The 22,667-nt window shown below is 31.5% G+C and overlaps 3 protein-coding genes and 1 long non-coding RNA gene across 12 annotated transcripts; 3 read left to right on the top strand and 1 right to left on the bottom strand.

Annotated features, from left to right (window-relative positions):
* Positions 1-4,983: 4,983 nt before the first annotated feature.
* Positions 4,984-9,048, top strand: LOC145037152 (uncharacterized). 8 transcript variants are annotated; one of them, XR_013678657.1, is made up of 7 exons: positions 4,984-6,016; positions 6,291-6,375; positions 7,249-7,328; positions 7,461-7,630; positions 7,710-7,779; positions 8,101-8,197; positions 8,757-9,048. It is a non-coding gene; the product is annotated as an uncharacterized LOC145037152 (long non-coding RNA). The 8 variants fall into 8 exon arrangements; XR_013678654.1 differs by having other exon boundaries at positions 4,984-6,375; XR_013678653.1 differs by having other exon boundaries at positions 6,213-7,328.
* A 1,242-nt stretch (positions 9,049-10,290) lies between these two features.
* LOC145033902 (uncharacterized) lies at positions 10,291-11,579 on the top strand. Its single transcript, XM_078982386.1, has 5 exons — positions 10,291-10,431; positions 10,521-10,812; positions 10,899-10,995; positions 11,096-11,226; positions 11,314-11,579. Exons 1-5 carry the CDS (start codon positions 10,291-10,293, stop codon positions 11,418-11,420), a joined length of 768 nt encoding a protein of 255 aa, XP_078838512.1. The 3' UTR covers positions 11,421-11,579.
* Positions 11,580-12,323: 744 nt separating this feature from the next.
* LOC145035889 (uncharacterized) lies at positions 12,324-17,094 on the top strand. The gene is made up of 5 exons (XM_078984391.1): positions 12,324-12,390; positions 12,462-13,336; positions 13,442-13,682; positions 13,787-15,145; positions 15,203-17,094. Exons 1-5 carry the CDS (start codon positions 12,324-12,326, stop codon positions 17,092-17,094), a joined length of 4,434 nt encoding a protein of 1,477 aa, XP_078840517.1.
* Positions 17,095-18,264: 1,170 nt separating this feature from the next.
* Positions 18,265-22,607, bottom strand: LOC145037153 (protein ENHANCED DISEASE RESISTANCE 2-like). 2 transcript variants are annotated; one of them, XM_078985745.1, is made up of 11 exons: positions 21,364-21,477; positions 21,149-21,264; positions 20,981-21,067; positions 20,848-20,898; positions 20,660-20,746; positions 20,448-20,583; positions 20,203-20,365; positions 19,610-19,738; positions 19,300-19,494; positions 18,899-19,021; positions 18,265-18,624 (listed from the first exon to the last, which is right to left on the bottom strand). In XM_078985745.1, exons 3-11 carry the CDS (start codon positions 20,988-20,990, stop codon positions 18,511-18,513), a joined length of 1,008 nt encoding a protein of 335 aa, XP_078841871.1. In that variant the 5' UTR covers positions 20,991-21,067; positions 21,149-21,264; positions 21,364-21,477; the 3' UTR covers positions 18,265-18,510. The 2 variants fall into 2 exon arrangements, with proteins under 2 accessions (XP_078841871.1, XP_078841870.1); XM_078985744.1 differs by lacking the exon at positions 21,149-21,264 and adding an exon at positions 22,422-22,607 and having other exon boundaries at positions 18,266-18,624; positions 21,364-21,589.
* Positions 22,608-22,667: the final 60 nt, after the last annotated feature.

Genomic DNA, 22,667 nt, shown 5'->3' on the forward strand with positions numbered 1-22,667 from the left:
ATGCCGAGAATTTTTTGTTTGATTGGGGAAGATGAAGTTTCATACGAAGAGGACAGAGAAAATAGGAACATATGAGATTTTGTACGAAGGGGTAATACGTTTCATACGAAGGGTATGAGATTTTATACGAAGGATTATATCTTCGTATGAATTGAAAAAGAGAAATGGAAAATTTTTGATTTCAACCCCTAAACCTTCGAATTTTTGACACTTCGAAAATTAAAGCAAGTTTCGAATGTTTGACACTTTTTACCCAAATTCGAATTTTTTTTGGTGCTTCATATATTTTTGGGGAATCTTCGTATGATTTGAGCACAAAGAGCAGAATTTTCGAAAATGGTTCCTGAGACTTCGAATTTTTGGCAGTTTGCACCCAAATTCGAAAAATGACTAAATTTTTGTTGGAAATTGAAGATTGTGCATTTCAAGCCCCTGCAGTTTGTGCAAATTGATGCTTTCTACCCAAATTTGAAAAAAGGGGAGAGTTTTTCATATTTTGCTGTTTTGGGCGCAACGGGTCACTGCAAAATTTTGAAATTGACAATTTCTACCCATTTTTGAGAAATTTTGTCAAAGGCGATCCGTGAACGAAGCTAAAAATTGATTATTTTTGGATTTTCCGGATTGAAGCACAAAGTTTATGCCACATGTTAAGGGGGAGTTTTGACATGAAAAATTCCAAATAGAGCACGTTCTTTTTCCTTGGAGTTTTATAATCAAATTTCGATTATAAAAAGGAGGAGAAGTTTTATATGGAAATTCGAACTTGAATTTTTCATATTACGTGGATTTGAAGACTGAAGTGCTCTTGAAGTTTTGAAGCTTACGAGATGATGCAATTGGAAGTTCGGAAGTGATGTATTCGAAATGGATTTTATTTTATTGAAGATTTTTGGGGTGTGTTTTTATGCGCAAATTTAGGGTGATTATTTGGAGTTAATCATTCGTTGCTGCTCGGTTTGTATGGTCTCACATCCTAGAGCCCAAATTGAAGAATCATGGAAGAATTGAAGATTGAAGTTCGTTTCAACATGTGTCACCTTTGAGGCTCGAACCGCGTAGTTATTCGAAATTGGAAGAATTGAAGTGGGTCATTCATTCCTAACTTTGAAGGGGAGAATGTTGGGATGAAAAGTTATTCATGATTTACTTTGTAAATGTTTGACTTTTGTAAAACCCACTTGCATGTTGAGTATTAGCCTTTTGTCACATGTGTTAGTGAGAGTGAGAGAGAGACATGTAAACACCTCTATATAAGGTGGGTTTTTCCACTTGTAGAGGTGTGCTTGAGAGATGTAAAAGTGAATGTGTAAGTGTGTGTTATTTATGTAGTCTAGACCTAGATCCTTTTTGTAACACCATATACAATCAATACATCTCTTGAACACCCAAATCACCATGTTCAATTGTGCAAACTTTAATTCCGCATGCCAAACCATGTTCTTTGTAACTACACAGATCTTGGTTCCATTGTTAACGCGATGGAAGTGATGATTCTTTCTTTCATTGGTCCATCAGTTAGGTTTGAATGTAACCTCTCATTTACTCAAGAGAGCCTTATTACAACTGTGGTTTTTACTCTTTATACGCTTCTCTCTCTCTCTCTCTCTATATATATATATATATATATATATATATATATATCCTATTGCAGTAAGGGCAACTGGTGTTAGGGTAGCACGCTCTACGGGTAGAGTAGGAGGAATGATTTGCCCTCTTGTGGCGGTTTATCTAGTGCCTGGTTACCACCAAATGACGTCGACGTAAATTATTCTTTTTGAGGTTGTGATTATTCTGTTAGGTGTTTGTGTTGTGTTGTTCCCACATGAAACCATGGCTCACGAATTGGTGGATACTGTTTCTGTCCCTGATTCGCCTTGAGAATTTATTGTTCATAAGTTAGAAAAAGTATGGAGATAATGTTCACATTTGTTGTTTGTAAATACACCATTATGCTAGTCAATAATGAGATAATGTTCCTATTAGAGAATTGTATTTTATAAACATAAACATTGAATTCAACAAAAAATAATACAATGGGTAAAATGGTTATTTTTGTAATTCAGCATAGCAATTCAGAGGTTCCAACCAAACAACATGTTAAAAATTCAGATCTTAAAAATTCAGACCCTCTTAGAAATTCAGATCTTAAAGATCTAGATCTTACCAAGCAGCTCCTTAGTCAATCAAATACAACGTCTTTGTCCGTCTCCTTGGCCACTCCACATCCAACCCACCAGCCTACAGGGCACTGTTCACTAGTGGGTTAGCGTGCCACATAGGCTTTCACGTGTAACTTGAGGCTCCATTCCAGATAGCCTATGAAGCCTAAATCATAGGCTCAAATAGTATTGTAAACGAACTATTCGTGAACAGTTCGAATAGAAGTTCGTTTATGTTCATTTATTTAATAAATAAACGAACATGAACACAAATTCTCGTTCATTTAGTTAAATGAACGGACATGAACAACGGTCTCATTCATTCAGTTATGTTTGTGAATGTTCGTTTATGTTGTTTATTTACGTTCGTTTATGTTCGTTTAAGTTTGTTCACATATGTTCCTTTTATATTCATATATGTTTAATTGTGTTTGATTACATTACTATATTATATGTTCATTTATGTTTATATATGTTTAATTATTTTTATTTATCTTTGTTCATTCGACATGTCCACGAACATAAACGAACGAACGCAAACAATGAAATTTGTTAAAATAACGAACATGAATAAGAAAACTCGTTCGTTTATCGGTTTATGTTTGTTTATTTATTCGACTAACTTAAACGAACATGAACAAACTCTCATTCGTGTTCGTTCGGTTCATTTACAGCCATAGACTCAAATGTTTAATCTAAAATTCTGTTTCTAAAAATAAAATTTTAACCAAACAATATTTTTTTTTATGTTTAGTTTATTCGTAAATAAAATATATTTGACATAACCTATTCTCTCTAATAAACGAAGTTTTTTTTTTGCCACTTATTATACTATCATTTAATTTACCAAATGTCATTGTGTGGTTATTTTGAGTTATTTTTTTTTCTACATGTTATTTTATGAATTTTTCTATTTTATTAAATTTCACATAATATTTTAATATAATAATTGTAATAAATGTACTAATAAATGGATATCAATTTCATTAATAAACTTACTTTTTAATTTCAAAATTCCTAAAATTAAAGTTCATTAGTTTCTTTTATTTATTTAAATTATTTTTTTTAAATTTAAAAAAACATTTTCATTATAATAATTTATTATTATTTTTATTTTGTTACAAATTCAAAGTTTTTAAATATTTTGACATTTTTTTTAAAATAACTCATATAATACATACGTCTCACAACTAATAAATTATATTTGAGAAAAAGATGTTTGAATAATTGAATGACATAATATTCAGGAAAAACAGATGTGCGCATTTTAAACTGGTTTTGAAATAACCGAACAACAGGTTTGAAACTGGTTTTTATAAAAATAATTCTATATTTAAACAAACCTAAACCAAACCAATTTTTAAACTGAATAAGCCGAACAAATTATAACAGAAATAAAGTTTTCTATTACCGGTGTTAATGAAAACCTGTTCTTTTAAAACCTAAACCAGTTTAGAAAGTATATTTGTGCACCTCTTTATGAATCACATGCAAATTTAATGCATGTGGGGTCATAGGGGTGTTATTCGGTTTGGTTTTTCGGTTAAAACGGTTTGTTTTATTGGTTTTTTTAACATTTTAATCTAACCATAACTAAACCAAATAAGGTTCAGTTTATTCGGTTATGTTTTATTCGGTTCGGTTTAACGGTTAAACTGAATAAAATTCAGCACGTAAAAATAAATATTAAAGTAAAAAAAGAAAAAAAAGAAAAAAACTTAATAAACTATTACCAAACAAAGAAACTACATTAATATATAAAATATTATATTCAAGTTGTAGAGATAGGTTAATCTAATTTTAATCGTATATGAAAATGAAAGAAACGATTAAAGGTTATTTGGTTAATTTGTTTTTGTTTTTTAATACAAAATAAAAAAAAATTATAACTTTATAATGGTTAATAACTAAAAAAAATAATGAAAATCTTAATAACTAATCAATAAATTTATATATAAAATATTGATATATATATATATATATATATATATATATATATATATATATATATATATATATATATATATATATATATATATATATATATATATATATATATATATATATATATATATATATATATATATATAGGGTTAGGTTCATGTGAGACGGCCTAATTTTGTGAGACCGCGAGACGCATTTTTTTATTTTTTTAAAATTTTTTTTTAGTTAATTCAAGTTCCGAAAATGATTTTTAAAAAAATATTTTTTTTAATTTTTCCATTTATTTTGCATTTTAAAATTATTTTTAGAATATGTACAGTGTAATATTCTATTTAGAATATTTCACGTATTTTTTTAAAAAAAATAGAATTTATTTTTATTTATTTTTATTTATTTATTTATTTATTTAAATTAATTCAAGTTCCGAAAATAATATTTAAAAAAAGAATTTTTAGATTTTTCCATTTATTTTGCATTTTAAAATTATTTTTTAGAATATGTCAGTGTAATATTCTATTTAGAATATTTCACGTATTTTTCAAAAAAAAAAAAAAAAAGGATTTTTTTTAGTTAATTCAAGTTCCGAAAATAATATTTAAAAAAAGAATTTTTGGATTTTTCCAATTATTTTATATTTTAAAATTTTTTTTAGATTTGATCTCACGGTCTTACAAAATTAGAATGGTATCAAATGAACCTGAACGTGTATATATATATATTTATATATATATATATATATATATATATATATATATATCCCATTTTTTGAAAATTAAGAGGTACAAAACACAATACATAATGTACAAACATGTTATGCACATCACTAACTGACATCATATACGCTTTTCCTTTTCCTTTTGTGAAAAACCCTAAAATCCTATACACCCATCTTCACACGCCGTTTCTCCCATTTCTCTTATGTATCCCTAAACGTAACCACCATTCCGCCTACCTCTTGAAGTTGTCGCTACCTCCACTCTCTTGAGACAATCGCTACTTCCACCCTCCGGCAGGCCTCCGCTACCATCACCCACCTTACGTCGCTACAACATAGAAGAGGGTCCCCCATTAACCCTTACATACTAACCCGATTATTCTTCCATTTTAACTGTATAATTGACTCCCTAGAAGTTCACCTATACTACCACCGGCATCCACCACCCCCCTTTGCCACCCCACTTCTACCTTCTATCGGGAAGAGAAACCCTAAACCTATCCCACCGCCACCGTCAACGCCAACGTCACACACCGTTCACAGGTACCACTAACCCTAAGTTTCCTCCACCATCGCCACCAGGCATCACACACACTAATTTTGAAGATACTCTCTATATTCTTTCAAATTTTGAAGATCCAAAGATGATTACAATAGAAATCGGATTTGGGGATTTATTTTTATGGGTTTTTCACTCGACAAGTTTCGTGTTTTCTTCTTTTTTCTATCCGATTTCTATTGTAATCAGCTTTGGATCTAACGTAGAGTCATCGAACCGAAGTTTGTTTTTTGTTTCTTCCTTACAAACGATGTTGCTTTCTCAAAGATTTTATGGCAGGACCATTGAAGGCAGGTATTTTTTTTAATATTTAGCGATTTTTGGTTCCATTTTGTACTGCTTTTTGAGTTTTGAAGATCAGATATGAGTTTGATACAATAGAAGGAGAATCGCATGACCAGAAGAGCAACAACATTTACAGCCGCCAACCCCCGACACCACCACCACCACCAAATCTCCCTTCTACGACATGTGGCTATGTAGTGGCTTGAGTGAATGCATTCGATTATGGCTCACGGTGGTGTTCTATTTTGTTGAAGGTCTGACTGTGTGTGTGTGTGTGTTTTTGTGTGTGTATTTGCACTGATTTTTTGAAGTCTTATTGGAAAACGAGTGAAAAAGGCTGCCGATGTTAAGGTATGAAATTAGTTTATGTTATCTTCTACTTCCCTGTGATTTTTTATACATCAGAACTTAGGGCATTTGCCTTTTTCATACATCAGGTAACTTATGTATATCATATGCAGCTTCACTAATGTTTTACCCAAGATTGTATTCTTATTTTCAATTTTTCCTATCATCCATGGCTGAAATTAACTTTATTTTTTATTAGGTATTATGTGTTTTGGCGAGCATTGTTGATGTTAATCATGTTTCTTCGTCTTCCTTCATGTTTTATTATATACATCAGAAGTTAGAGCTTGCACATTTTGACTTGCACATATCTGAATCCTCATAGCATTTGGGAATTTTATGAAATGAGGAAATGGATGATGGTTAGCTTTTTATTTCCATTTTTGTTAGTTTGTTCTTCATATTGTATACTAATCAGATATCCAACAAATCTTTATTGTTTCTTGATTCTTTTTCATCTATTTGATGTGAAGCGATTCAAGGAGATTAAAAGTTGCCCCACCATTGTGATGGTTGAATGCACTAAAGTCTTTTTTTTTTTAATTTCTACTTTCTGCAACTAAAAGATGTCTCTAATCTTTTGATGAAATTACAGAAAAGATGTCAAATATATTGCCTCCAACTGTAGATAATACGTAAAATTGTTTACTCTACACTACTTTTGAACCGGATCCATATTTCTATAGGTTTCCGACCAATCTTTTTTTATTTTAGTTTTGAGGTGAAAATTATAAATCAACCTTCCTTAAGTATTAGAATTTGATGGCATTTTACCCTTTTTTTTATCATGCCCTTCATAAGCATTGCTTAATGGGTAAAAAAGGTAGTTTTCTAATTTTCCTTCTATCTAAAAATGCCCTTCATTTTGACATCTAAATATTGTGGAATGAGTTTTCTAAAAACTCTTATGTTTCTAATTGATAATGTTGGCAAAAGAGGTGGATCTTCAACATGTTTTGACAAACTGGGGGTAAAATGGTCCAAGTTTTTGAAACTTGCCAAAATAGCAACCATAAGTCCATAAAATCCAAGGGTGTTCCAGATCAGATCTTACATCACCCAAGATAGCATAATACATACATCTTTGTACAATGTTGCTCATATTTTCAGGGTTCATGGGCTTTTTTTTCTGTTTAATTAAATTTATGATATTTTAGTTCTTATTTTCATTTTTTGTGGTTCTTTTTGACTTATGGTTTGTTCCTGGAAATGAGTTTTTTTTCATTTGTTGACAGATATTAACCAATCTGTTTAAGATCTCTATTAAAACATTGTACTTTCATCGATGTCTTTGTGTCCTACCATCTTTTCACGGGTAAACATCAGTTTCTACCATCACATGGTCATTTTTATATCTACATTTACCTTTTTACCCTTTTTAATCATTTAGCAATCTTAAGTGGTACTAATTCGTCAACCTTCACTTTGTTCTTGGGATTTGTTTCAGTTGGCTGTCTCAAATATCCGGCTTAAACAACGTAATATTTCTCCAAGTGACCAAGCAAGTTGTTTTATGTTTGGATTGAGTGGTCCTTTTTTTAAAACTACTTATTCTACTTTTTTGATCGGTTTTGTCCTATTGCCTGTTAAATTGATTATGATCACCTCATTAGTTAGGTAAATCAATCTACTTTATATGGTTTGATTGTAATACGCTTAATAGGAATATGTAATATTTTATGTATTTCACTCTCAGGTTCAAGAAGGAGAAAAAACGAAGTAGATAACAACTTTTTTTTTATTTACAGGTTTAAAAAGGAAAAAAGGTATAGAAAAGAGAACTTGAAGTTTTTGGATTGATGTGTTTTTATGGTAGTGAATTTGTATTCAAAATGATAAAAAAAAATGTCGATTTTGAGATGATTTTTATGTAATCGTTTTCGATATAAATGATTTTTAGAAACATAGATAAAAATTGCAACTTTTGTCCCATTGACATGTGTTATGTTTAAAAATGTATCAAATATAAGTGAATATGTGAGAAAAACACAACTAATTTTCTGATATTTATGTTCAGATATGCAGATTGGGTATTGTGTTGTCGCCACTCATTTTTATCCATTGATATTGTCTTTGTTTGGTTGCAGGTTGGTCTTGTGGGCACTCTGCATATCATCATAGTGAAACAAGTCTTTTGGGTACCATCATTGGCATGGCCCAAAACTTTGTGGACACCCATCACAGGTGATTTTTTTAACAATGCAACTGAACTTCTCAATTAATTACTTGAGTGAAGATGGTCAATCCATTGAGCCTACTTGGTATATAAATCCCTCTTTTTGAATTCAAACTTAATTTTTTTTTTAAATATTTGTTTTGACATATACATTCCGGTTATACCCATGGTCTCATCTCATTTTGAGCTTTTTACAGATTTATATTCACAACTAAACTAATAACAAGTTTTCACTGATATATTTAAATATGATAATAATATGATTAAGTTTCATATGATTTGAAATATTTTTGGTAAAGATTTCTACTGTTATTATATTAATTTTTAAAATTTTGAGTATATTTGTTAAGTTTTGTATGATTTTAAATATTTTTGGTATGGATTTTGACAGTTATTATATTCATTTTTAAATTTTTAATTATATTTGTCAACGATAGTATTCATGGTAAGAATTTAATTTGATTATTTTGGAATGATTATTAATATCCAAAAATACATCATTTTCTATTTTATAATACCTTATTCCAACTATAAATTTAATATATGTTCTTCATTTCTAACTCTCAGAGCACAATTCGACAGTTAGTGTTTGAGACGATTGAATCATTCATTTGGAATCGGGAAGACTGCATCATTGCATTGCATTCCGTGACACACGAATTCAGGTTCTCTTTACTTCTTTCTATCTGTTATAACTTCAAGTATGTCTATAATATTTTATCTCTTCTATTTGAAGTGATAAACTTCATCTGTGTCATGTAATACACTTATATAATATGTAGATTTGGTGTGTATGTACGTGTTTGTTACATTGTATATATGTATGGTTGTATATGTATATGTTTTGACCTTGTGTGTATGTCTATTTGAGTGACTGTGTTTGCGGTCTTAAATGGCAGGGACTTTAACAAAGTTTTCTTTTTTTCTTCTTGAAAGAGAACATGGTTTTCTTTACATGAGAAAAACTAAGAAATTAATGTTTAGCAAAATGTTGTGACCATCAAACCAATATCTTAACATACACAAAAAAACAGTTTTTTTGAGTTTGAGTGAATGTGTCTGATTGTAATAGTAGAGACTTCATCATTTTTTTTTGTATGTGCATTTTTATTTTTGCCAATTAATTTTAGTATATACTTAAAGAGAATATACCCTTTTTTGTTTACTCATATAACTATGGTCTATACACGTATAAATATCACATATATCACAAATATTACATATATGATATGATATATCCACAGTTTATGAATTTACCGATTTGCCCTTGGTTCAACAAAAATATAGGATGTGAAAAAAAAATCCGGTTCCGAATGCTGCAAAGTGTGGTCACATAGATTGGAAATATGAAAAAAACCATAATAATCCAGAAATGATGTCCGTTTAGTAATTTTTGAGGCATTGGGGATATAGGCAACTTAGGGTTTTCTACTTTTGAATATTCCTTTCCCTAAACTTTGTCATGAAAATGGTCAAATAAGTGCTGCTTTGATAAACTTTTTCATGAAAATGGTCAAATAAGATATAAATTGATAAAGTTTGTCATCAACTTGACTTCTGATAACTAATGTAATAAAAAGTCTTATTGCTTGGATATTTCAAATTTACAATACCTATGTTATTATACATTTGGCATTTAAATCGATATAATTTTTTATATAAATAATGATGTAAATCATTTCTACATCAACATAATTTTTTTTACGTAGAAATGGTGTTATGAATAATGTCACATTAAATATGGTGATATTGATGTTTCATCGTTTAAAATCGTTGGTTCAAAGTTTAAGTATAAAACCCAAAGTTTCATTACCTTTGATTACATTAGGTTCAATATTTTCAGTTAAAGGGTTAGATGGTAATTTTAGATGGAAATAAATTATTTTTAGAATTAATACTTATCCATTTGTAACAAATTGTCAAATCCTATCCACGACCGTCAGTTAAAATGGAATCTCAATTGTCAATTGTAATCGTTTAGTCAGTTTGTAGAAGAGTCATTATATTGTTAAACAATTTTAACCATTTCAACAAAAAGTAAGATTTAAATTCAATTTTGACAATTTTAATCAATCATATCTGACTTTTGTTTTGTAGAATCATGAACGGTCACATTTATGTTGATGCATTTTCATTGCTACTGAACTTCCATTTGTGGTATATTTTGACACCCGTTCGTGTGAATTTCATTTGGAGAGACGTAAAAGCAAACAAACTCTTCATTATCCTCATTGATCAAAATGTATGTTTAAAAAACTATTTATATCTTATATTCATTTTCATAATTTATCATAAGTATTTTGTTTATAAAAATATTACATTTTCTATTAGAGAGAAAAATTGGTAGCAGTTGTTCCACAACAAATGATGCGTTTTATTTATGGAGGGAATCTATTGGGTGGTGTGTTCTCTTTAAACCATTTCCAAATCGAACCAACCTATGCTGAGTATCCGAGGTATCAAAAATACAGTTTATTACGTGGTGATTTGATGATTAGGATCAGCAATAACACGCGGTTTAATCGTTTGGCCGATTCTATCATATCATGGTTTCCGGTTTTTCCATTGGTTCCCTCGATTAAAAATTTAATAGAGGATCGGACAGAGAGAAAAATGATGATCGGTAAATTTAATAACTTATATATATATTTTTAACATCCTAAATTTTTTAAAATAATAACTTATCCTTTTAATAATCGTTGTTTTTAGGTATTGTTGGAAAAATCGTCAAAGGCAAGCGAAAATATTCCCGTTACTTTGGTTTAATGCCGTTAACTTCGTTCACTTTATATCTCCAAGACGGCCCGTAAGTGATTATTATTATTATTATTATTATTATTATTATTGTTATTATTATTACACTAAAACAAATTTAGATGACTTTGGAAATATTTGATTATAAATAGGGAGAGTATAATAAAGTTGAAACTATATGTAACTACACAAACACGCCATCAGATTGTGAGGACTTGCTATGCAATAAAGAGAAACTATATAATATTTGTTTCTCGGGTAAAATTGGTTCATTTGGATACAAGTAAGTTTTTTTTAGAAAATTATATACTTGTAGTGATATTAAAATAACTAAATCAATCTGTTTTAATAGTTTTTATATTATTTTCAGTGAACATTTTGATACCAACCGAATTAACCGACGTAGAGTTCCAGTCGAGGATGCCGGAAGCATTTAACATCATGAATATGCCTAGAAGAATTTTTGATTCCGTGTGACACATTTAGTGGTGTTTTTTTTTTTTTTGAAGTTTTGAGAATTTTTACGAGTGCGTTTTCTTTTAGAGTTGATCTACATTAATGTTAGACATATTGTGGTGAATTTTTTCATGTACGGTTTATTTTTCTTATGTTGCTTTATGACTTGATAAATAATAATTTTTGGATATTTATGGATAATTCTTTTAACTATATATTAGTTTCTCCTATTGTGTTTTTGAATTACAAGTTTTTAGTATATTTGGTTATTTATTAAGGGTTGTGTTGGTATGTAAAAAACAAAAAATAAATTAATGTTTAAATCAAATTTGATTAGTTTTTCAACAAAAAATTAGTTTAACGTGAGAATCTCTTGTTGAATTAATGAGCATGTGTACAGTTGTTAATGTTTATATCTGATATATGAAAAGTTTGTACTAATATAAATTGTTATTGATATCAACCAAACTAAGCAACGTAGAGTTCCAACCACGGATGCCGGAAGCATTTAACATCATAAATATGCCTAGAAGAATTTTTAATTCCGTGTGAGACATTTGGTGGTGTTTTTTTTTGAAGTTTTGACAACTTTTACGAGTGCGTTGCTTTTATTGTTGATCTACATTAATGTTAGACATATTATGGTGAATTTTTTCATGTATGGTTTATTTTTCTTGTGTTGACTTATGAATTCATAAATAATAATTTTTGGATATCTATGGATTCTTTTAATTATGTATAACTTTCTTCTATTGTGTTTTTGGATTACAAGTTTTTAGTATATTTGTTTATTTATTAAGGGTTGTGTTGCTTTTTGAAACACACACATACATGACTACTAAATCACATGGTCTACATTACAAAATGTTACATTCTTGATGATATAATATGTGCTTATTCTTAACATTTCCATTATAGTGTTCAATGGGGACTGTAGATAAGGGAAACGAAAACTGTGATGATTCCCAAAACCCGATAGATATAGAAAAAGGTATGTCGTTTATATGAGTATATATTTGCATTTATAAAATATAAGTATTTATCCAAATAATATGTTTGTAGAAAATCGAAAAAGATACAATAGAAACTATTATGCACGAAAAAAGGAGAAAAACAAAAAGAGAAGAATAGCTAACGGTGAAGGATGTAGTCAACCTACAACACTCACAAGTTGCACTATAATGGAGACAAACGAAACAAATATCAACGAAGATACCTCTGTGAGTGTTATAAGTGCTGCTCAGAGGATGAGTACTTATAATAAAGAATATTATCAACGAAGAAAGGAACGAACTATGATGACAAAAAGAAGAGTATACGCCTTTCAGGACGATCCGTATGATTTTGTTTATGAAAATATCCGTATGGAACATCGTATATTAAAGGCTCAAAACCCTTGTGTTTATTGTGGAGCAAAGCGACTACAATATGAATTCCCTACCTTTTGTTGCATGAGTGGGAAGACAAAACTGGCACACTCCCCTATTCCCACAGAGTTGCACCAACTCTTCACAAGGCAAGAGCAGCTAGAAGAAAGCTTCAGGTACAATATAAGGGCGTATAACTCAAACTTTTCTTTCGCATCACTAGGTGTAAATGTAGATAAAGAATTGGCCAATATGAATTCTGGAGTTTACACTTTTTGTGCGCACGAAACACTCTATCATAATATTGATCAGCTAATTTCAAGGGATGGTAAATCGAGGTATTTACAGTTGTATTTTTATGACGGTGAAGCTGAAATATCACAAAGATCCTCCTGGAAGAATGTTGATAGAAGAATCATCCAAAAACTAACACGTATTCTAGCTTCGAATCCGTACGTTAGAACATTTAAACAACTTTCTGATCTAGGACCGCTTGATAATTATAGAGTGACTTTGAATGCATCGGTGGAGCTTGACCAAAGGGTGTACAATAAGCCTACCACATCTGAGGTGTGAATAGTAACATTTAACTTTATTCATTTTATAATTAAATGTCTCATATTTATTGTTATACATATCATATTAATCACCATATTGAACTACACCTTTGCATAGGTTGCTGGTATTTGGGTTGAAGGAAATGACAACATCACTGCATATAAAAGAAGTATTATTGTCTACGGGAGGTCTAACTATAGTACTGAAATTCAACCTCACTTTGGTTGTTATGATCCTTTGTCGTATCCTTTATTCTTTCCTAATGGTGAGTCTGGATGGCATCCTAAAATACCAAGATATGGGGTGGCCATGGATGAAATTATTAGTGACAATGAAGACAATGATGAAGGTTCAGAAGGTACGCCTTTAACATTCTTTTACATATTTAAAACATGTAACACGTATTGCCTTAAATATTTGGATATTAAATTTATATTTTTCACATAAATTATGATATCACAGGATCTACTTCAAAAAAAGGCAGAAACACTGTAAGTATGCGGGAGTACTATTGTTACAAGTTCCAGATACGGTCGAATGATAATGTGATTTTGATGGGAGGGAGATTGTTCCAGCAGTTTGCAGTAGATACCTATATAAAGATTGAGACTACACGTTTGGTTTTTGTTGAAAAGAACCAAACCAAAATTAGAGTTGATTTATACCAGGGCATTGTTGATTGTTTTAATGCCGGTGAGGCTCAACCAAGTAGGGTTGGACAGAGAGTTGTGTTACCTGCAAGTTTCATTGGAGGTCCACGTGACATGCGCCGAAGATTTCTGGATGCCATGGCTTTAGTTCAAGATGATGGGAGGCCTGATATATTTCTTACAATGACTTGCAACCCAAAATGGAAAGAAATCGATGATGGGTTATTGCCTGGACAATCAGCTCAAGATCGACCGGACCTTGTTGCAAGAGTTTTTCATGCTAAGTTAGAGGATCTCAAGGTACAATTATTGCAGAGACATATAATCGGTGTGGTGGGGTCATATGTGTATGTGATAGAGTTTCAAAAGCGTGGATTGCCACATGCACATTTCCTCTTAATAATGATCCCTGGATATAAGATGAATAATCCAGACGATTATGACAAACTTGTGTGTGCCGAAATTCCCGACCCAATAAGGTTTCCTGAAATGCATGATCTTGTCAAAAGTCACATGATGCACGGTCCCTATGGTAGCTTACGAGAAAAAAGTCCGTGTATGCAGGGTGTGCCAAAAATATGTCGTTTCAGATATCCTAGGCAATTCAATGAAAAGACATCACAAGGAGAGGACTCATATCCATTATATAGAAGGAGAAATAATGGAATTGAGGTTACTGTAAGAAATACATCATTGGATAATAGATGGGTGGCTCCATACAACCCGAAGTTGTTAATGATGTTTAATTGTCATATCAACGTTGAGGTTTGTTCGAGTATAAAGTCTGTGAAGTACCTCTTCAAATATGTTTATAAGGGCCATGACAAACAAGTTATCCATATTGATAAAGACCAAGAAAATGTTGTTATTAATGAGATAAAAAAGTTTCAAGACGCACGTTATGTGTCCCCTCCCGAGGCATTATGGCGAGTTTTTAGCTTTCCTTTATCAAAAATCCACCCTTGTGTGATGGCGTTGCAAATACATCTCCCGAATCAACAGTTGGTTAGGTTCAAAGACGTTGACAGAATGGAAGACATTGTTGATAGAGAGAAAGAAAAAGATTCAATGTTGACGGCATTTTTCAAGAAGAATAAAGAAGATTCCAAAGCGAGAGAATATTTGTATAAGGATTTTCCCAAACATTTTACATGGAATCGGAGCAACCATTGTTGGAGGATACGGGAACATAAATCAATGGTTGGTTGACTTGTTTATGCTAATCCAGCTGAAGGAGAGAGATACTACCTACGCCTGCTTTTATGTCATATCACCGGGCCTACCTGCTTTGAAGATTTATACACAGCAAATGGTGTATTACACCCTACATTTCGAAAAGCAGCTCTTGAAAGAGGTTTAATAGAGACGGATGATAATTTATCACAGTGTCTTGAAGAGGCTTCCTTATTTCAATTTCCCAGCGCACTTAGAAGGTTATTTGCGACGATGCTGATTTTTTGTGAACCAGGAAATGTTCGCAAGTTATGGGACGACCACTATGATTCTCTTTCAGAAGATTACAGGAAACAATATGGATGCGCCGAGCGAGTGCAAAATATGGTCCTCATCGACATTAGAGTCTTCCTAGAATCTATGAGTAAAAAGCTTAGTGATTACGACCTTCCAAAGGTCAGTGCACACATCGATTTACAATCAAGAGGCTATCGTGAGGTGCAAGAAGAATACTCTATAAATGTGGAATATGAAGACTTACATGCGCGAGACTCTCTCAATCCAGACCAGAAGTTTGCATATGATGAGATAATGAGGCATGTGGATCAAAATATTCCAGGTGTCTTCTTCATAGATGGTCCTGGTGGAACTGGAAAGACATTTTTGTACAAAGCTTTGTTGGCTAATATTCGTGCTCGTGGTCTTATTGCACTTGCAACTGCCACGTCAGGTGTTGCGGCTAATAACATGCCAGGAGGGAGAACAGCTCATTCACGATTTGGAATTCCGCTCAATCTTGATAATAACTCGATGTGCAAGATCACTAAACAAAGTGGGAAGGCTCAGGTACTTCGCGAGGCAAAGGTAATCATTTGGGATGAAGCAGCAATGGCTAAGAGGCAGGCAGTAGAATCAGTTGATCGCACAATGCAAGACATCACAGATGAGAAGCTCCCTTTCGGTGGAAAGATAATGGTTATGGGAGGTGACTTTAGACAAGTGCTACCGGTCGTGAGACGTGGCACTCGAGCACAAATTGTCGACTCTAGCTTACGAATGTCACCTCTATGGGCTTCAGTTAAAAGGCTTCGATTAAGTATCAACATGAGAGTGGTAAATGACCCATGGTTTTCTGATTTTTTATTACGAGTCGGTGATGGAAAGGAGGAAACATTGGACGAGTCCTATATTCGTATACCTGATAACATGTCCATTCGGTACACTGATAAAACTAAATCAGTGGACGCTCTGATTGATGCAATATTTCCTTCTTTGGAATCCAACGGCGCAGACTCAAAATTTATCATTTCAAGGGCGATACTGTCAACTAAAAATGAAAGTGTTGATGAGATTAATAATAAGTTGATCGAACGATTTTCTGGCGAGCAAAAAGTTTACTATAGTTTTGATGAAGCGGAAGATGACAAAAATAACTTATATCCGATGGAGTATTTGAACTCGCTAAATGTTAGTGGTGTATCCCCTCATTATCTTCGGTTAAAAACTGGGTGCCCTGTAATACTTTTGCGAAATATCGATCCTTCAAATGGGTTATGTAATGGCACCAGATTGATATGTCGAGCTTTCCAACAAAATGTCATTGATGCAGAGATAGCGGTTGGCCAACATGCTGGAAAAAGAGTGTTTTTACCAAGAATTCCTCTATGTCCGTCTGACGATGAGATGTTCCCATTCAAACTTAAAAGAAAGCAGTTTCCAATTCAGCTTAGTTTCTCTATGACAATCAATAAAGCTCAAGGACAAACAATTCCAAATGTAGGTGTTTATCTACCAGAATCGGTATTCTCACATGGCCAGCTTTATGTGGCGTTGTCCAGAGGAATATCACGTGTCAATACCAAGGTATTAGTAAAGCTGGAAAAAACGTTTCATAATGATGGAATCTACACATCAAACGTTGTGTACAAAGAAGTGTTATGTGATTAACAAGGTACAATCAACAACTTATTATTATACAATTTCTTCAAATATGTATCTTAGATGCTTATTTGATGTTTAATGCAGGGCTAGCAGATGAAGCAACATGATTGCAGATTGGTGTAGGTTATATATTGGACATGTTATAAATGTACAAAACTATATTGTTGCAGATTGTTGTTATTTATATATTGTTAAAATCAAGTATGAACTATCAGATGAATTATTTGAGATGTAGACTCAACTTTTATCGTATTGTATGACTATACACCTAGCAAGAAACTATATGTTGAAATGAACTATTCGACACATAATAGTCTACCAAATGGCCGCAATGAATAACTCACGTCTAAAGGAAACTATTAAAACTATCTTCCGAAAGAAACTTTTTGCCGCCCGGCGCTTAGTGCGGGTAAACGGCTAGTATATATATATATATATATATATATATATATATATATATATATATATATATATATATATATATAACCAAAACAAAAATTTAACCAAAAACTAAACCGAAAAAGATATCTTTATCAAACCAAATTACCTGAACACTAGAAAAGAAAAAGCTTAGTCTTCGGCGCATTTGGTTCGAATTTGGTTTCTTATGACACGTGGGGATTTTCTTTTCCTTTAAAGTATTGGTTACTATTTTTTATAAAATTTTATCTTTTCTTTTGAATAGATAAGGCCAATTCAAAATTGGTTTTTTTTGGGCTTATGGGCAACATACTAATTAAACTGGGCTTATGGGCTAGATACTATTTGGGCCATAAATTTGTGTTTACAAACTATAATACAATAATACATTATTGTCAGAAATATAAAAAATACATGTATTTTATTTTTATAAGCTACGTAAACCGACACATATAAGAAATAGATTCGGAGTTTAGCTCCAAATGTTTTCGCCATTTAATAAATATACACAACATATTTTTTTTAGCTTGTAATATAAAAAACTTACTTTTATGTCATATTAAGAATTTAACCTGCACATATCTTATTACATAGAATCGTAACAAAAAATTAATAACTTTCTAATTAAATGATAAAAATGGTAATTTGTTTACATTATATGACAAAATAATGTAATTGCTTATATTTTTTACAGGTAACTTTTGAACTAACTTTAAACAAAGCTATAAAACCCATCTCATACCATATAAAATCATATAGATCATTTTACATTCAAAAATAAGATTTTTTATCACCCAAGTGGAGCCACAAGTTTGTAATCAAATAAACAACATACAAAAAAAGTCTACCATAACCATCGACTAACTTATTGAATTTTACCTGGTAAAAAAAACATGATTTCTTTCATCCTATGTATTTTGTTCATGATTTAAGAGTATAAATCTTTAGTTTTCATTTACAATGGTGAAGAATGAATAATAAAAGTCAAAAAGTCATAAAATGTCAATCTTCATTGGTTGCCATTATAGTAGGTATTTGACCATGATTCACAAAGTCAATCTTGTTCAATCTCAAACAGCATAGCACTTTTTCAGGTAATTCCTCTGGTTTCTGAGCCTATTTTTTCAAATAAATAAATAAATTAATTAATTTCATTTAGATTTTTACTATGCTTAATCATTTTTACAAATCAATAACTGAAAAAAATGGCAAATTGCAACTTTTAGTAGACACATTGATGTCACCATTTCACATATCTATAACGATTTTCAAAGTCCAATGATCAAATTAGAAAATTGCAATATATTTCTATTTATATTGCAAATTTCCCTGGAAAAATATAGCTTGAAATTAGTTAAATTCAGTTATGAAAAATGATGCAAATTTTTACCTGAATTGTTAGGCCCAAATTCAATATACCATTTTTCAAGCGATCACGAAACGCTTCTAATCCTTTCCTTGCTATAAAACTAAACCGATGAATGTCAAGATCAACTTCAAAGTAATTTGGACCCTGCAATTATTTATAAAGATCAAAACTTTAATTTACTATTCCCTTGATCCATATTGGGTATAAAACTATAAATTATAGTGGATAGAGGAAAAAAACTTTTCTGTAGAAAGGTTATTTTTCTACAAATTATTATATGATATTTAAGTCAGGTACACAACAACCCGACTGCTAGGTGGCTGATCTATATTGGAACTGAAACTTCCACATTTTAGTTGCTGAGATAGGAATAGTAACCATTTCTTTGCTTGAAAAAAAAAAACAAGTTGAAAGATGGGTACCTGATAAAATTCATGCTGAGGGCGTGAAAGAACAGGTTTTTCATTATAAGCATGTAAAAGCTTCTTTTCGGTGTTATTTGAAACAAGATCATCGGGGTTTACCACACCAACTATTATTTTTAATCTTTCTCTAAAAGCTATAAGGGAATCTTTCCTGAATCCTTTTACTTTTTCCATTTCATTGTCACATAAACTCTGCAAATCCGATGTGATTGGTTAAAAAACTTCCTACGATTTTGTTTAATATTCAAAAGTTATTGTTTTTTGAAGTATAATATTTAAATGTCCACAAATAGACATGAATGTGTACCTTGATTAGCCCTTGAAATTGGGGAGAGATATCTTTTTCATATGTTTCAGAGAGTTTGAAATATAAAACAAGGCTCAAACCTTCGCCATCACTATCACCAAGGAACATAGGTGTAGGATACGTAGGCAACTATAACACCCAAATGAAACATTTATAAGAAATTTTATCCACCATGATTAATATTGTAAATGTTGCGTTTGTTGTTAAGTTTTCTAGGACTATTTCTGATTATTAGTATGAGAAGCTCATTCATTTCTTTTTCATAGACCGAAGATCTTGGGCAAGTCGCTACCAAAATGCGGAACTAAAAAGTGCAACTTTTATCTCACTAACATCAACATCAATCCCAGTCCATGGAACTGTATTATCTTATCATGTCATGTCATATACTAGTTTCGGTGAAGGTACTACAATGTCTTGTCATGTTATGTCATTTATCAATCTAAACTATCATGTCATATATCAATCTTAGAGTCTATGCCCTGTAATGTCGTGTCATGTCATGACACAACCATGCCATAACCTTGCCCTATTATGACATATCTCCTTAACAATCATGGCCAAAAAGAACTAAAAATGGCGGAAAAAAAAACCTGAATATTAACAATAAAAAGGGGTGGCAAGTTGCCATCTCCTTTTAAAGAAGGAAGTTCAATGTGTTGAGCAATGTGGTTGACTTTTTTTGGGCACACAAAGAGATCAACACCAAACGGAGTATAAGGGCAATAACTTGGAGCTTGGATTTTCTTCTTATCTCTGCAAATTAAATTTTAGTTTAATAGTTAATTTATATACAATAATCTTTCTTTAAAATTATAAAGATAGGTCAATGGCATACTTAAAATAAGATTCACTTCGAAGAGTGAAACATGAAGGGTCAATAGCAGACCAACATCCAGGTGTCGGCTTCTCATCTGTACAACATGGAATCAAGAGTCCTGCTCGGGGGCGATAAAAGAACTTTCCAGAAGATTCTACAAGAACCAAATAATATTAGATTTAAAACAAAGATATAACATTATTTCCTTAAAATGAGAAAAATGCACTTACGAGCTTCATTGGATTCTTCTCCATCAATTGAAGTTTTCTTTAATGAAAGCCTGATAACGGTTGATGTCCGTGTCTCAGTTTGTGTACCTATGCAACACTTCAAGATTTTGGATTTGGCTTTCTTGATAAAAAAATGTCATCTTTTATATCTATTTTCGAATAGCTTCCTGGGTACTTTTCATACTTACAATTGTTTCCAATGATGCATGAAGATGTCTCATATTCAATCACTTCTTCATCTAATGCAATAAGAACAACACATTTAAGTACCATTTAAACAACAATGTATAATGTATAATGTCTAATGTTTGTGCTTATTACCTCCATCCATGCTATCAAAGTCATCATCCGAACCCGATTCTTCAAGTTTGCTAACCGAGTCAAACCATGATTCTTCTTGAGAAATCACTACAAGAAAGCGTTTCTATGTCAGTGTGCGAGTTTCAAGACAGGACAGTGTGAGCCAGCTCAGGGGTTGTTAGGAGTTACAATTTCAATTTTGACTGGGCTCTTATATCGGTCACATTGGTCACGTTAACAGGCCTGTTAATGGGCCACTTTGTACTTTATTTACAGAATAGACAGTGTGTGTCAGATCAAGGTTGCTGAAAGAAAAAACCCTTTTGTGGAAACTTTAAGGGAAATGAAATAAAAAAATAGTAATAGCAATTAAAAAAAGTAAAAGGAGTATAAGAATGAAGCACCATTAGAATCAATTTGACTTTGATGCCATTCTCTTTGAGTGACTTGGATAGTGGAAGTGGTTGTTGTGTGAACAATTTCAGTAACAGCAACAAGGTTTCCTGCTTCACTTTTCTTCTTCTTCCATGGCTTTCCATGCTTCCGGATCTTTCTAGAACGAATATGTCGTGGTTTCTTTGAACTAACTATTTTAAATTGGGCCGATGCACAATTACCCATTTTATTTCCCTAATCAAACAACAACGATATCATTACTTGATCCCTCAATAACTCAAAAAAGAATTTGATCACAAAGTGTGAAGCTTCTAGTTTCAAGTAAATCGGGGAGAATCCACCAATCTTTCACTATTCAAGAGTAATTAATTATTGTAAAATTCAAAGAAATCTGAGGATAATCCTTTGAGAAACACAAAAATCCAGTTGGATTGTCGAATTCAAGAAAGTCAAGACTTTTTTAATAAAAATCAACGTACTATTATGACAATATGATGAAAGAGAATTTCTAGGAGTATACTCCGAGAATAACAAGAAGTTGCTGTCATTAGAATGAAACAAAATTACATATCTTATGCTATTGATGCCATTAGCATATATATATATATATATATATATATATATATATATATATATATATATATATATATATATATATATATATATATATATATATATATATATATATATTTTTTTTTTTTTGAACTTTCACAAGATTTATGGTTTAATGTTACAGAAAAATTTAACCCGAGGTTTTGAAATCATCACACTTAAAACAAATGGAACCAAACATATAGATGAATTTCTCCAAGTAAAAGTTGTCTAAAAATAGCGATAAACTGGATTTAAAAGGGGTGATTAGAAAAGGTTAGATGAATGATGATTAATGATTAATGAACAAAGAATCATATAGAAAGGCACTCAAAAGACATTGAATTAAAGCTACAACATTAAACTTTTCAACTTATTACATGAAAATACATAATTATCTGAATCGATCAAAGCATTCTGTGAAGATATACGTATACATAAACAAACACATGTATGTACATAAAGAGAGAAAAACCTGAAATTGTTGTTGGGATTATGAACATAACACTATCTCCCTCTCTCTCTCTCTCTCTCTGTAGTGGATTGAAGGAAGCTCCTATGAAGTGGGAGGAAGGAGAGTTATTCGGGTCGGATCTTTTTTGGGGTACTTTTTGAATGAAGTTACAGAGAAATGAATAAATAGACTATAGAGGAAGAAGATGAATGATCATTTACACGTCAGGACAAGCGCCTATTTTTCAACTGAAATTTTCAAATTTAA

The sequence above is a fragment of the Lactuca saligna genome, chromosome 3, assembly GCF_052625555.1.
Source record: "Lactuca saligna cultivar CGN05327 chromosome 3, ASM5262555v1, whole genome shotgun sequence".
NCBI lineage: Eukaryota > Viridiplantae > Streptophyta > Magnoliopsida > Asterales > Asteraceae > Lactuca > Lactuca saligna.